This window comes from Notolepis coatsorum (assembly GCF_963971535.1).
Source record: "Notolepis coatsorum genome assembly, chromosome: 1".
In the NCBI taxonomy this organism is placed as follows: domain Eukaryota; kingdom Metazoa; phylum Chordata; class Actinopteri; order Aulopiformes; family Paralepididae; genus Notolepis; species Notolepis coatsorum.
This window is the reverse complement of record NC_140165.1, coordinates 206,098,662-206,113,768: the sequence shown is the minus strand read 5'-3', so window position 1 is coordinate 206,113,768 and position 15,107 is coordinate 206,098,662. Positions and strand designations below refer to the sequence as shown.

The following is a 15,107-nucleotide window of genomic DNA, read 5'->3' as shown; positions in this document are numbered from 1 at the left end:
AGTAAAACATTGTGTTGTGAAATAGTAGCTGAACTGAATCAACTACAAATCTATGGTTCATGAACAGGTGTCATCTCCTTAATTCAATCAAATGTCTATGTTTTCACTACTATGACTACTGCATAACCACATCTATTTTGTGTCAGATTAGGCCTATCATGAAGTGATCCTTTTGTTATATGCTAAGTCAGTGGTTCCCAATGTTGGCTCCCAGAAAAATGCGGAATAATTAATATTTTACTCTACTGTTTAATTCACTAGAAGTTAGGAAAATTAGGGATTTTACAAGAACGGTTTTACTCTCGTTCCACTGCAATCCCTCTATTATTATGCAATTCTGTACTAAATCAAATCTGACAACAAAAATCTTCAGATGTCATGCTTGGGTCTATGGGCCTGAAGGCATAAATTATTATTTAATTTGACATAAAGTTCAGGGAATCCCTGTGCTATGGGCCTGTGTATTTATGTGTGGGTTCTTTGACATAAATACACAGGCTAAGCCATCTATCTGCACAATATCTGTGTCTATACAGAAAGAGCTGGTGCATATGCAGGCTGATGTACAGAGGCGAATCCAGGAGACTGAGGAGGAGTTGAAGGGACTCCCACAAGCTGCCCGGCAACAAAAGGTAAGAACACTGAAACAACATGAGTCTCTCAGCACCACCATCATCACCACCAACATGCAACAGAGGTAGAAGTGGCGATAGTGGCTTAGGAGGTAGAGCAGTCGTCTGGTAATCGGAAGGATGAGCAGGTTGGCACCTTGCATGGTTGCCTCTGCCGTCGGTGTGTGAGTGAATGGGTGGATGTGAGGCATGAATTGTAAAGCACTTTGAATAAAAGCATTTTTTAAATGCAGTCCATAGAAGCCTTTATTTCATTATCTGACCTCTTTCTCTTTCTAATGTTCTTTCTGTCTGTCTGTCTGTCTGTCTGTCTGTCTGTCTGTCTGTCTGTCTCTCTATCTGTCTATCTGTCTGACTGTCCTTCTTTCCCTCCCTCCCTCTTTCCTCATGCTTTCATCTTTTCCTCCTCTTCGCTCCCTATCTTCACCCCCAGGCCTCTGTCCAGGCTCTCCAGAGGGAGAGTGTGGATGTGTTCTCTGAGCTGGTGAGAAGCGTGGAGCTCATGAGCGCCCAGGTTGGCGAGCTCCTCACCGCCCACGAGGCCTCCCTAGGCAGCCTGACCGAGGGGAACATCCACCGGCTGGAGCAGAAGGCGGTACAGCTACGCTGGAAGAGTGAGGAGATGAGCAGACTGGCGGGCATGGAGGACCACATCTGCTTTTTGAAAGTACGAGGACATGTATATTCCCTATTACTCACCTTAGACCTAATGGACCTATCTCAAACCCTGCCCTCTTTTCTTGATCCTCCAATCACAACTGTTGCTTGATTTATATCTGTGTGTGGAGAACAGATCCACTCCCACACACACTGATTCACCTCTGCATTAACTCATTACCCCCGCGCACGTGAAGGGGGTGTTGCAATCACTCCTGTCCAGCATGTGTATGTGTAGTCTGACCGCGCCTACCATGACTCCTACAATCCTGATCCCATTTGGATGGGACTTTGCATATAGGTTGTGTGGTGAACCGGAGAGGTTAATCATGAGGGTTGAACCTTCATGGTTGTGTTGTGGAATATTTTTAAATGAGCCAAGACAGTGAACTGTAGAAATTCAGATGAGTCAAATTGTATGAAAAAGAACATTGTTTTATTTCTGTGGCCACAGAGTCTCAGTTTGATACCGAGAGCGGAAGACAATCTGTGAAGTGAGCCCAGAGTGTTTAATAACTCTGGGCTTTATACTGTAAGACACAAGGTTACATAGGAAAGAAAGACGTTGGGTCATGTCAGGCATTTCTAAGAGAACAATGTGGAAATGCAGTCATGAGACTGTGTCTGGCTATTTCTCTAGCTATGTCAGAGATTCCAAGGTACTTGAAAACGACTCTGGCTATGTGAAGTGAAACCCAGATTGATTGATTGATTGATTGATTGAAAACTTTATTAACATATTGCAGAATGGGTACAGTACAGTACAGCTCAATACATACAATTGTTAAGGGGATGCAGACCAGAGAAAGACTTTCGTCTTGTTTACATCAGGGTCCCCCATTTTCAATTCATCGTAACATATATGACATATATGACATACAGATAGACAGTACTGCTACATCTATACATTTATGACATACCAGATTTGCAAATACAGTACTGTTTGTTATACGAAAATAGTCCAGAAATGTATATACATTTGACGTAGAAACTGTACATTGGAGGAGGTTGGATAGGTGGGGGGGGGGGGGGGGGGGTACTGTACATTGGAGGTGGTTGGGTGGGTGGGGGGGGGGAGGTTGGGTAGGAGGGGTGGGTGGGGGACACTGTACAACTGTACAAGCAAAGTCATGGATAACCCTGAGCTAAGACGAGAAAGGTAAACAAAAATGAGATTAGGGGGTTTTGTCGTATCTGTCACAAGATTGATATGAAGAAAAAGAACAAGATGTGATTTAGACATGGTCATATCTAAGTCAAGCTGTCCTGGGCTTTGGACGTTGTTTTAAGAACACTGTCAGGCTGTTGCTTAGTGTCTTGACTAGTTAAACTAGTTAAAGCTTTGTACAGAGAAATATGTATTTATAACGGAGCTATGAACATGATAATATTTTCAACCACTGATACTGTGGTGAACCGGAGAGGTTAATCATGAGGGTTTGATTGATTGATTGATTGATTGAAAACTTTAAGACCAGAAAAATACTTTAGTCTTGTTTACATAAGGGTCCTCCATTTTCAATTCATCAAGACATTTATGACATACAAGACATACAAATATACAGTACTACTGTGTAAGAAAAAGAGATCATAAAAAAATATACATCCGAAGGGGAACAAACTGTACATTGGAGGGGGTTGGGTGGGGGGGGGGGGGATTTTGACATTTATCTGGGCCAGTTTCTAAGGGTTGAATCTTCATGGATGATACAAATGTATTATTAAAACATGGCTAATCAAATACGATTTAGGTTAGGAGTTCAGTAGAGGACTTTATTTTCTCTGGCCAGGACAATGGGTCAAGCACCTCCCTCGTTCTGTGGGATTGTCTTTTAAGCTATCTGGGAGGAAAGGGGGCAGGGGAGGGATGACCAGGTGAGGAGCAAGGAAAGGTGGGTATAGGGGGAGGGGTGGTGTTAACAAAAGGCCTTGAAAGGAAATTCCACAGTTGACAGGATGCCAAGTGTCTTTAAAAAGGGATTTTGTTTGGATTAATTTCCACCATTGTCATTGAAGATACGTTACACATTTTGAACACAAGAGGGGGATGTAACACAAGTTCACTGTGCCTACTGTATGTGTGTGTGTGTGTGTTTATATCAGCATGGCCTAGGGCCTAGGCTCTTTGGCAGAGTGAGGGGAGGAACACTGCAGTTTTGCAATAGGGCTAGTCATTATCCTCACCCACGCTTCTTTATCACTGTAATAATAATAATGACAAACTATATTTGTATAGCACCTTTCACACACGAATTGCAGCCCAAAGTGCTTCACAGCAGCAAAAAAGACATACATCACATAGTTTTTCACATTAGGATCCAACTGTTTATGGTTTGATTCTATGGCAGTTTTAAAATAGACAATAATATAAAAAGAGTAAAATAGAATCTAGACGGAGTACAATAGTGTAATAGTGCCGTGCAATACAATAGTTCTGAATGACTGAATTAGTTTAAAACCCTCTTTACCTTCCCAAAGGTCAGTGAATACCACGATCACAACACCAGAGGGAGCTCCACAAATCATGTTAAACCCAGATTCGGCTCAAACAAGGGACTAAACACGTTTTGCAATTATGCCACATCAATGTGGAACGCCCTACCCAAAGCTGTAAAGGAATGTGAATCACTACCCACTTTCAAAAACACCTAAGGGAGACTGCAACTCGAAACTGGCCCCTGTAAATGTCCGAACACAACCCCCTCCAATGTACAGTAAATTACCAAGTATGGTCTTGTCAATAATCCAATGTACAGTTTTGTTTGTACAGTGTCCCCCACCCACCCCTCCTACCCACCCCCCCCCCCCCCACTCCTACCCAACCCACCCCCCCCCCCACCCACCCAACCACCTCCAATGTACAGTCCCCCCCCCCACCCCCACCTACCGAATCCAATGTACAGTTTCTACGTCAAATGTATATACTCTTTTTTTTTTTTTTTTTTTTTTTTTTCTTTTTTTTGGGGGACTCTTTTTGTATCACAAACAGTACTCTAATTGCAAATCTGGTATGTCATAAATGTATAGATGTAGCAGTACTGTCTATCTGTATGTCATGTATGTCATATATGTTACGATGAATTGAAAATGGGGGACCCTGATGGAAACAAGACGAAAGTCTTTCTCTGGTCTGCATCCCCTTAACAATTGTATGTATTGAGCTGTACTGTACTGTACCCATTCTGCAATCTGTTAATAAAGTTTTCAATCAATCAATCAATCCCTGTTTGATATCCACAGTTTAAAACCTGACAGTCTTCCTTCCTGTTTGATACCCACTTTGACCCTTCGAACCTCCCTCTCAGGGTGCAGTTCCAGGCCTGGGTCCCCCACACAGTTTTAAAACCTGACAGTCTTTCTTCCTGCTTGATACCCACACAGTTCAATACCTGACAGTTTGGAACCTGTAATAAAAGAGTAAAATAGAATGGACAGAGTAAAATAGTGCAATCTACAATACAATCAGCAACAGAGTATATTAAAAGGATATGGTGAAGAGGTACGTTTTTAGCTTTTTTTTTTTTTTAATTTTGAGATCTAGCTTCCCTAATGTCCATACTTAGGTAGGGTGTTCCATAGCTTTGGTGCATAGTTTGCGACCGGTAGTACATGATCGTAATATTCTAGAAGGCACATAGTTGACAAGAGAATTTGCAATGTACAGTAGCTTGGTCCTGTTTCATTTAGTGCTTTGTATATAAGGAGGAGGACCTTGAAATCGATTATAAATGCTACCGGAAGCCAGTGCAGGGTAGCTAATACTGGACTAATGTGGTCTCTCCTCTTGGTTCTAGTTAGTAGCCTAGCTGAGTGTTGAATGAGTTGGAGTTGTTCTGTGGTTTTTTTTGGGAGGCCGTTGAGGAGTGCATTACAGTAGTCAAGCTGGCTTGAAATGTACGCAGCTTAACATTCACTTTAAACACTTTCAACACTACACCATATTTGTATCTATTTATTACAAAATATCTGCACGGTATCACTACCTCATTCTTGCATTTTTGCATTTAAAAAACCTTGCATTTGTACTTTATTGTTTGCATTTTGTACTTCACTTTGTACTTTAGTTTGTATATTTTGTATAGGGTTTGGCCTTTATCCTTTTTACTTATTACTGTCTCAATCTCAGGGGGCTCATACAGAACCAAACATTTCACTGTAATGTACATTATATAAATAAAACAACTTGAAACTTGACCTTGAACACATCACTGTATGTATGGGGGCAGAGTCTATTCATTTTCTGTGTCCATAAAATAACAACAACCACTCATCTTTCTGACTTGTCTTTTGTTGCTCACCAGAACTTTCTGACCATAGATCCACCGGGCCAGACTGGGGTCAGAGAGCAGGACGGGGTACTGGTGGCGGGAGAGGTCCGGTCGGCAGTGACAGAACTCAGAGACTCTCTGCAGGATGTTTGCAAAGCCAACTTAGCTAAGATCTTCAGAGCAGGTCAGTGCTGGAAGAGGGCAGTGGTGGACAGTATTCTTACTTTAGATACCAAAGTACATTCAATAGCAAATACTTCTCTACTTTTACTTGAGTAGAATTTGAATGGAGGACTTTTACTTTGATCAGAGTACTCATTTATCTGGGTATTTCTACTTTTACTTAAATAAAAGGAACTGTGTACTTCTTCCACCACTGGAAGTGGGAAGTGAGGAAATACCTTGGTCTACTGGTCTAGCTGGACCCATGTGGTCCTTGGTCCAGGCCACTCGCTCATTAGTAGTAAAACCCATCTAGAAGGACGATGCTGTTTTGTTGTAGTTATGAGACATGTCCTTCTTTTCTTCAGTGCATGGCAGCTCAATGGCTTCAGCAGTAGCAGCAATAGCAGCAGCAGCAGCAGGGAGCACAGAAACTGAGGACAGGAGTCAGGCCACTATGCAAAATACAGGTAGTGGGTCACAGTAGCCTATGCTCACACACACACACACACACACACACACACACACACACACACACACACACACACACACACACACACACACACACACAGACACAGACACAGTAGCCCATGCACACACATGCGCACGCACACACACACAGTAGCCCATGCAACTCACACAAATGCACACACACAGTAGCCCATGCAACTCATGCGCACGCACACACACGCATTCACATACACAGTAGAGTCGACCATGCAACGCACACATACATACATACATACATACACACACACACACACATACATACATACATACATACATACATACATACATACATACATACATACATACATACATACATACATACATACATACATACATACATACATACATACATACATACATACATACATACATACATACCGGTACATACCGGTACATACATACATACAAACAAACCCACATACCTGTACTTTTTAAATGAAGAATTAATCAGTGGTATCTTTTGTTTTTAGGAACAACAATGTCTGAAAAGCGGCCAAACCCCAGACTAAACATAGGTACATGTTGCATCATCAGTTCTTTAAAGATTGTGTAGTAAAATGGTTGATGTTGTTTCTAATAAGTCCTCCTATGCTTTTCCGTTAGTTTATGAGATGACCCCAGCATGGGCTCCTCCTTTACCTCCTGCTCGACATCAAGGTGAATCCATTGGGGGTGTCACAGTGTATATTCTCACTGACTCAAGTGAGTGTGAGAATAATCATAATAAATAATTGTTTAACTGGTGGCTGTGAGACACTCAGTAAATCATTCTTTCATTCTATTCTCTCTTTTACTATTCTGCTGGGAATGAAGCTGCATCTACCCATCCTCTACCTCAACATCAAGGTAATTATTTTGGTCTGCTTGCACCAGTATAATAACCAATTTCCTCCATAATGAATGATGTGAGATGTCAGTGAATTCATAGTTCTCTATATTTAATCTGCTCCCCCCCCCTCTTGGAATGATGCAGCTTCATCCAGCCTGCCATGCTTTGCCCCTGCTCCAGGTCAAGGTAAGCTTCATCCACCCTGCCTCCCTTCGCCCCTGCTCCAGGTCAAGGTAAGCTTCATCCACCCTGCCTCCCTTCGCCCCTGCTCCAGGTCAAGGTAAGCTTCATCCACCCTGCCTCCCTTCGCCCCTGCTCCAGGTCAAGGTAAGCTTCATCCACCCTGCCACCCTTCGCCCCTGCTCCAGGTCAAGGTAAGCTTCATCCACCTTGCCTCCCTTCGCTCCTGCTCCAGGTCAAGGTAAGCTTCATCCACCCTGTCACCCTTCGCCCCTGCTCCAGGTCAAGGTAAGCTTCATCCACCCTGCCTCCCTTCGCCCCTGCTCCAGGTCAAGGTAAGCTTCATCCACCCTGCCGCCCTTCGCCCCTGCTCCAGGTCAAGGTAAGCTTCATCCACCCTGCCACCCTTCGCCCCTGCTCCAGGTCAAGGTAAGCTTCATCCACCCTGTCACCCTTCGCCCCTGCTCCAGGTCAAGGTAAGCTTCATCCACCCTGCCACCCTTCGCCCCTGCTCCAGGTCAAGGTAAGCTTCATCCACCCTGCCGCCCTTCGCCCCTGCTCCAGGTCAAGGTAAGCTTCATCCACCCTGTCACCCTTCGCCCCTGCTCCAGGTCAAGGTAAGCTTCATCCACCCTGCCTCCCTTCGCCCCTGCTCCAGGTCAAGGTAAGCTTCATCCACCCTGCCGCCCTTCGCCCCTGCTCCAGGTCAAGGTAAGCTTCATCCACCCTGCCACCCTTCGCCCCTGCTCCAGGTCAAGGTAAGCTTCATCCACCCTGTCACCCTTCGCCCCTGCTCCAGGTCAAGGTAAGCTTCATCCACCCTGTCACCCTTCGCCCCTGCTCCAGGTCAAGGTAAGCTTCATCCACCCTGTCACCCTTCGCCCCTGCTCCAGGTCAAGGTAAGCTTCATCCACCCTGTCACCCTTCGCCCCTGCTCCAGGTCAAGGTAAGTGCAGATATGTTGAGTCCTACCTGGAGTCATCCCACTGTTATGGAGACCGATGTGTATTGTCAGCAGGGTGGTTTAGAGTTCATGCTCTTCTCCTTTTCAGCATCTCCTGTGACGACCGTTGACCTGGTGAACCCAGAGCCCAAGAGCAGAGACGACATGCTGAAATGTGAGTGTCTGTTTCTCGACAAAGCCAGCGCCACCTTGCAGTCGCAAAGAAGGGGTTAAAGTAGCCTAGAGAGTCCTTGTGTCAGCACACTTCATGCTGGTTAACCGCATCTACTGTACTGTATGTTAGCTACTAAGCTAAAATAAAGTAATGGATTGTACAGACACTTCTGTCTGTACAAGCCCTGAAACGAACACTGAAATCCACAGTGCACCCAAAGCCAAGCAGTTTGTGGATGGATTTCCGTCAATTTGATTCGGAGTCATGACGGATTTTTCCGTCAATTGGCTACCTCGTATAATATGGATCTGTAGCCAATCAGCGGCTTCAAACATGAGGGAAAAAGGGAATTTTTTTCTACCGCGGCCGTGCCAAGCAGAGTCATTGGTGTTTTGGTGTGCGGACTGATATTGACGAACAATAATGGACGCAGGCCACGCTGCGACTCGAGAGACAGGATTCCGCTAATAGTTAGTCGTCGGAAATGTATAATAATTGCAAGGTACTTTCAGACAGTGTTGGATCTAACAAAATGGATTTATGGACACATTTATGCCTGGACCACAAAGCGTATCAAAGGGTTAGCGGCAGCGCAACGGCTCTCTACCGGTGAGTCTCAGCCTGTTGTTATGATATGAAAATGTAATTGTAGTGCTGTCAGACCCTGATACGGGTTTTCTTTTCCTTTTAGCTAACGCTATTAAATAAAAATATAGAGTGGAGGTTAAAATACGAATATGACTTTGCCTGAAAAATAAAGTCCAGTCAGGAGATGTTTTTTACATGACGCACCCCCGCGTAATTGACTTGACCATAAATCATAGGCTGATATACGCTACATTCTCTTTAAACATATAAATGTTACAGGACAAAAGTAATAGATTTAATCACTTTTATTCTTTTAAACTTGGTCTGATCGACCTTCAGCATATATAGACAATGAACAGGCAGGTAGATCCAGTAGCAGAAACGCATTCACATCATTAGGCTATGTCAGAAAACACATGTGCACAAATCCTGCATTAGGCCTACTTTAGCGGACAAACCCCAAACCAAACTTATTTCTCACGTGTTGATCTACCTCCGATACTCATCGGAGCCCATATGAGCGCGGAAACTTGATTACCGTTTAGCTAGTAATGCTATAAGCATACTAAAAGAAGGCTCCGATGTGTCGGAGGTAGTTAAAGCGAAATAAATGGAGATGGGCTTGGCTCTACGAAACGGGGTATGATAACAAGCCTTTTTAGTTCATGGTGCAAAAAACTAAAAGAGCCAGGTGTGTGTTTTTGCAACGTATGCCACAGGAAATTACAGTATGGCAGTAATGGGAAAAGGGTGCTAGCTCGCCATCAATCAGAAGCTAGCCACAAGACTCGCATTCGCACTCTCCAGCACACAGCCTCCCTGCCTGGCGCGACAACCACAACAGTAGGGTCTATAGTCACAGTCACAATATGCTCTACAACACAGTGGTCTATAGTCACAGTCAGGACAGTAGGCTACAACACAGTGGTCTATAGTCACAGTCAGGACAGTAGGCTACAACACAGTGGTATATAGTCAGTCAGGACAGTAGGCTACAACACAGTGGTCTATAGTCAGTCAGGACAGTAGGCTCTACAACACAGTGGTCTATAGTCACAGTCAGGACAGTAGACTACAACACAGTGGTCTATAGTCAGTCAGGACAGTAGGCTACAACACAGTGGTCTATAGTCAGTCAGGACAGTAGGCTCTACAACACAGTGGTCTATAGTCACAGTCAGGACAGTAGGCTCTACAACACAGTGGTCTATAGTCACAGTCAGGACAGTAGGCTACAACACAGTGGTCTATAGTCACAGTCAGGACAGTAGGCTACAACACAGTGGTCTATAGTCAGTCAGGACAGTAGCCTACAACACAGTGGTCTATAGTCACAGTCAGGACAGTAGGCTCTACAACACAGTGGTCTATAGTCACAGTCAGGACAGTAGGCTCTACAACACAGTGGTCTATAGTCAGTCAGGACAGTAGGCTCTACAACACAGTGGTCTATAGTCAGTCAGGACAGTAGGCTACAACACAGTGGTCTATAGTCACAGTCAGGACAGTAGTGTACAACACAGTGGTCTATAGTCAGTCAGGACAGTAGGCTACAACACAGTGGTCTATAGTCACAGTCAGGACAGTAGGCTACAACACAGTGGTCTATAGTCAGTCAGGACAGTAGGCTACAACACAGTGGTCTATAGTCAGTCAGGACAGTAGGCTCTACAACACAGTGGTCTATAGTCACAGTCAGGACAGTAGGCTACAACACAGTGGTATAGTCAGTCAGGACAGTAGGCTACAACACAGTGGTCTATAGTCAGTCAGGATAGTAGGCTACAACACAGTGGTCTATAGTCAGTCAGGACAGTAGGCTCTACAACACAGTGGTCTATAGTCACAGTCAGGACAGTAGGCTACAACACAGTGGTCTATAGTCACAGTCAGGACAGTAGGCTCTACAACACAGTGGTCTATAGTCACAGTCAGGACAGTAGGCTACAACACAGTGGTCTATAGTCAGTCAGGACAGTAGGCTCTACAACACAGTGGTCTATAGTCAGTCAGGACAGTAGGCTACAACACAGTGGTCTATAGTCAGTCAGGACAGTAGGCTACAACACAGTGGTCTATAGGCACAGTCAGGACAGTAGGCTACAACACAGTGGTCTATAGTCACAGTCAGGACAGTAGGCTACAACACAGTGGTCTATAGTCACAGTCAGGACAGTAGGCTCTACAACACAGTGGTCTATTGTCAATCAGGACAGTAGGCTCTACAACACAGTGGTCTATAGTCACAGTCAGGACAGTAGGCTACAACACAGTGGTCTATAGTCAGTCAGGACAGTAGGCTACAACACAGTGGTCAATAGTCACAGTCAGGACAGTAGGCTACAACACTGGTCTGTAGTCACAGTCAGGACAGTAGGCTACAACACTGGTCTGTAGTCAGTCAGGACAGTAGGCTACAACACAGTGGTCTATAGTCAGTCAGGACAGTAGGCTACAACACAGTGGTCTATAGTCAGTCAGGACAGTAGGCTACAACACAGTGGTCTATAGTCACAGTCAGGACAGTAGGCTACAACACAGTGATCTATAGTCACAGTCAGGACAGTAGGCTCTACAACACAGTGGTCTATAGTCACAGTCAGGATAGTAGGTTACAACACAGTGGTCTATAGTCACAGTCAGGACAGTAGGCTACAACACAGTGGTCTATAGTCACAGTCAGGACAGTAGGCTACAACACAGTGGTCTATAGTCAGTCAGGACAGTAGGCTACAACACAGTGGTCTATAGTCACAGTCAGGACAGTAGGCTACAACACAGTGGTCTATAGTCACAGTCAGGACAGTAGGCTACAACACAGTGGTCTATAGTCACAGTCAGGACAGTATGCTACAACACAGTGGTCTATAGTCACAGTCAGGACAGTAGGCTCTACAACACAGTGGTCTATAGTCACAGTCAGGATAGTAGGCTACAACACAGTGGTCTATAGTCAGTCAGGACAGTAGGCTACAACACAGTGGTCTATAGTCACAGTCAGGACAGTATGCTACAACACAGTGGTCTATAGTCAGTCAGGACAGTAGGCTCTACAACACAGTGGTCTATAGTCACAGTCAGGATAGTAGGCTACAACACAGTGGTCTATAGTCACAGTCAGGACAGTAGGCTCTACAACACAGTGGTCTATAGTCACAGTCAGGACAGTAGGCTACAACACAGTGGTCTCTAGTCACAGTCAGGACAGTAGGCTACAACACAGTGGTCTCTAGTCACAGTCAGGACAGTAGGCTACAACACAGTGGTCTATAGTCACAGTCAGGACAGTAGGCTACAACACAGTGGTCTCTAGTCACAGTCAGGACAGTAGGCTACAACACAGTGGTCTATAGTCACAGTCAGGACAGTAGGCTACAACACAGTGGTCTATAGTCACAGTCAGGACAGTAGGCTACAACACAGTGGTCTATAGTCACAGTCAGGACAGTAGGCTCTACAACACAGTGGTCTATAGTCAGTCAGGACAGTAGGCTCTACAACACAGTGGTCTGTAGTCACAGTCAGGACAGTAGGTTCTACAACACAGTGGTCTATAGTCACAGTCAGGACAGTAGGCTACAACACAGTGGTCTATAGTCACAGTCAGGACAGTAGGCTACAACACAGTGGTCTATAGTCACAGTCAGGACAGTAGGCTACAACACAGTGGTCTATAGTCACAGTCAGGACAGTAGGCTCTACAACACAGTGGTCTATAGTCACAGTCAGGACAGTAGGCTACAACACAGTGGTCTATAGTCACAGTCAGGACAGTAGGCTCTACAACACAGTGGTCTATAGTCAGTCAGGACAGTAGGCTACAACACAGTGGTCTATAGTCACAGTCACGACAGTAGACTCTACAACACAGTGGTCTATAGTCACAGTCAGGATAGTAGGCTACAACACAGTGGTCTATAGTCACAGTCAGGACAGTAGGCTCTACAACACAGTGGTCTATAGTCACAGTCAGGACAGTAGGCTCTACAACACAGTGGTCTATAGTCAGTCAGGGCAGTAGGCTACAACACAGTGGTCTATAGTCACAGTCAGGACAGTAGGCTACAACACAGTGATCTATAGTCACAGTCAGGACAGTAGGCTCTACAACACAGTGGTCTATAGTCACAGTCAGGATAGTAGGTTACAACACAGTGGTCTATAGTCACAGTCAGGACAGTAGGCTACAACACAGTGGTCTATAGTCACAGTCAGGACAGTAGGCTACAACACAGTGGTCTATAGTCAGTCAGGACAGTAGGCTACAACACAGTGGTCTATAGTCACAGTCAGGACAGTAGGCTACAACACAGTGGTCTATAGTCACAGTCAGGACAGTAGGCTCTACAACACAGTGGTCTATAGTCACAGTCAGGATAGTAGGCTACAACACAGTGGTCTATATTCACAGTCAGGGCAGTAGGCTCTACAACACAGTGGTCTATAGTCACAGTCAGGACAGTAGGCTCTACAACACAGTGGTCTATAGTCAGTCAGGACAGTAGGCTCTACAACACAGTGGTCTATAGTCACAGTCAGGACAGTAGGCTACAACACAGTGATCTATAGTCAGTCAGGACAGTAGGCTCTACAACACAGTGGTCTATAGTCACAGTCAGGACAGTATGCTCTACAACACAGTGGTCTATAGTCACAGTCAGGACAGTAGGCTACAACACAGTGGTCTATAGTCACAGTCAGGACAGTAGGCTACAACACAGTGGTATATAGTCACAGTCAGGACAGTAGGCTCTACAACACAGTGGTCTATAGTCACAGTCAGGACAGTAGGATCTACAACACAGTGGTCTATAGTCAGTCAGGACAGTAGGCTACAACACATTGGTCTATAGTCACAGTCAGGACAGTAGGCTACAACACAGTGGTCTATAGTCAGTCAGGACAGTAGGCTCTACAACACAGTGGTCTATAGTCACAGTCAGGACAGTAGGCTCTACAACACAGTGGTCTATAGTCACAGTCAGGACAGTAGGCTACAACACAGTGGTCTCTAGTCACAGTCAGGACAGTAGGCTACAACACAGTGGTCTCTAGTCAGTCAGGACAGTAGGCTCTACAACACAGTGGTCTATAGTCACAGTCAGGACAGTAGGCTACAACACAGTGGTCTATAGTCAGTCAGGACAGTAGGCTCTACAACACAGTGGTCTATAGTCACAGTCAGGACAGTAGGCGCTACAACACAGTGGTCTATAGTCACAGTCAGGACAGTAGGCTACAACACAGTGGTCTATAGTCACAGTCAGGACAGTAGGCTACAACACAGTGGTCTATAGTCACAGTCAGGACAGTAGGCTCTACAACACAGTGGTCTATAGTCACAGTCAGGACAGTAGGCTACAACCCAGTGGTATATAGTCACAGTCAGGACAGTAGGCTCTACAACACAGTGGTCTATAGTCACAGTCAGGACAGTAGGCTCTACAACACAGTGGTCTATAGTCAGTCAGGACAGTAGGCTACAACACAGTGGTCTATAGTCACAGTCAGGACAGTAGGCTCTACAACACACTGGTCTATAGTCAGTCAGGACAGTAGGCTCTACACCACAGTGGTCTATGGTCACAGTCAGGACAGTAGGCTCTACAACACAGTGGTCTATAGTCACAGTCAGGACAGTAGGCTACAACACAGTGGTCTCTAGTCACAGTCAGGACAGTAGGCTACAACACAGTGGTCTCTAGTCAGTCAGGACAGTAGACTACAACACAGTGGTCTATAGTCACAGTCAGGACAGTAGGCTCTACAACACAGTGGTCTATAGTCACAGTCAGGACAGTAGGCTCTACAACACAGTGGTCTATAGTCAGTCAGGACAGTAGGCTACACCACAGTGGTCTATAGTCACAGTCAGGACAGTAGGCTACAACACAGTGGTCTATAGTCACAGTCAGGACAGTAGGCTCTACAACACAGTGGTCTATAGTCACAGTCAGGACAGTAGGCTACAACACAGTGGTCTATAGTCACAGTCAGGGCAGTAGGCTACAACACAGTGGTCTATAGTCAGTCAGGACAGTAGGCTCTACAACATAGTGGTCTATAGTCACAGTCAGGATAGTAGGCTCTACAACACAGTGGTCTATAGTCAGTCAGGACAGTAGGCTCTACAACACAGTGGTCTATAGTCAGTCAGGACAGT

The 15,107-nt window shown here is 45.2% G+C and overlaps 1 protein-coding gene across 2 annotated transcripts in view; it reads left to right on the top strand.

Moving 5' to 3' along the window:
* Nucleotides 1-15,107, top strand: part of ftr86 (finTRIM family, member 86) — a 32,066-nt gene that overhangs the window by 771 nt on the left and 16,188 nt on the right. Inside the window, exons 2-10 of one of the 2 annotated variants that reach the window (XM_084320540.1) lie at nucleotides 537-632; nucleotides 1,066-1,299; nucleotides 5,591-5,741; nucleotides 6,088-6,189; nucleotides 6,700-6,744; nucleotides 6,833-6,886; nucleotides 7,043-7,075; nucleotides 7,203-7,244; nucleotides 8,291-8,356. In XM_084320540.1, coding sequence (XP_084176666.1) covers nucleotides 537-632; nucleotides 1,066-1,299; nucleotides 5,591-5,741; nucleotides 6,088-6,189; nucleotides 6,700-6,744; nucleotides 6,833-6,886; nucleotides 7,043-7,075; nucleotides 7,203-7,244; nucleotides 8,291-8,356 — 823 coding nt within the window. Of the gene's footprint in view, nucleotides 1-536; nucleotides 633-1,065; nucleotides 1,300-5,590; nucleotides 5,742-6,087; nucleotides 6,190-6,699; nucleotides 6,745-6,832; nucleotides 6,932-7,042; nucleotides 7,076-7,202; nucleotides 7,245-8,290; nucleotides 8,357-15,107 lie in introns of both variants that reach the window. The other variant, XM_084320539.1, reaches the window with a different exon arrangement.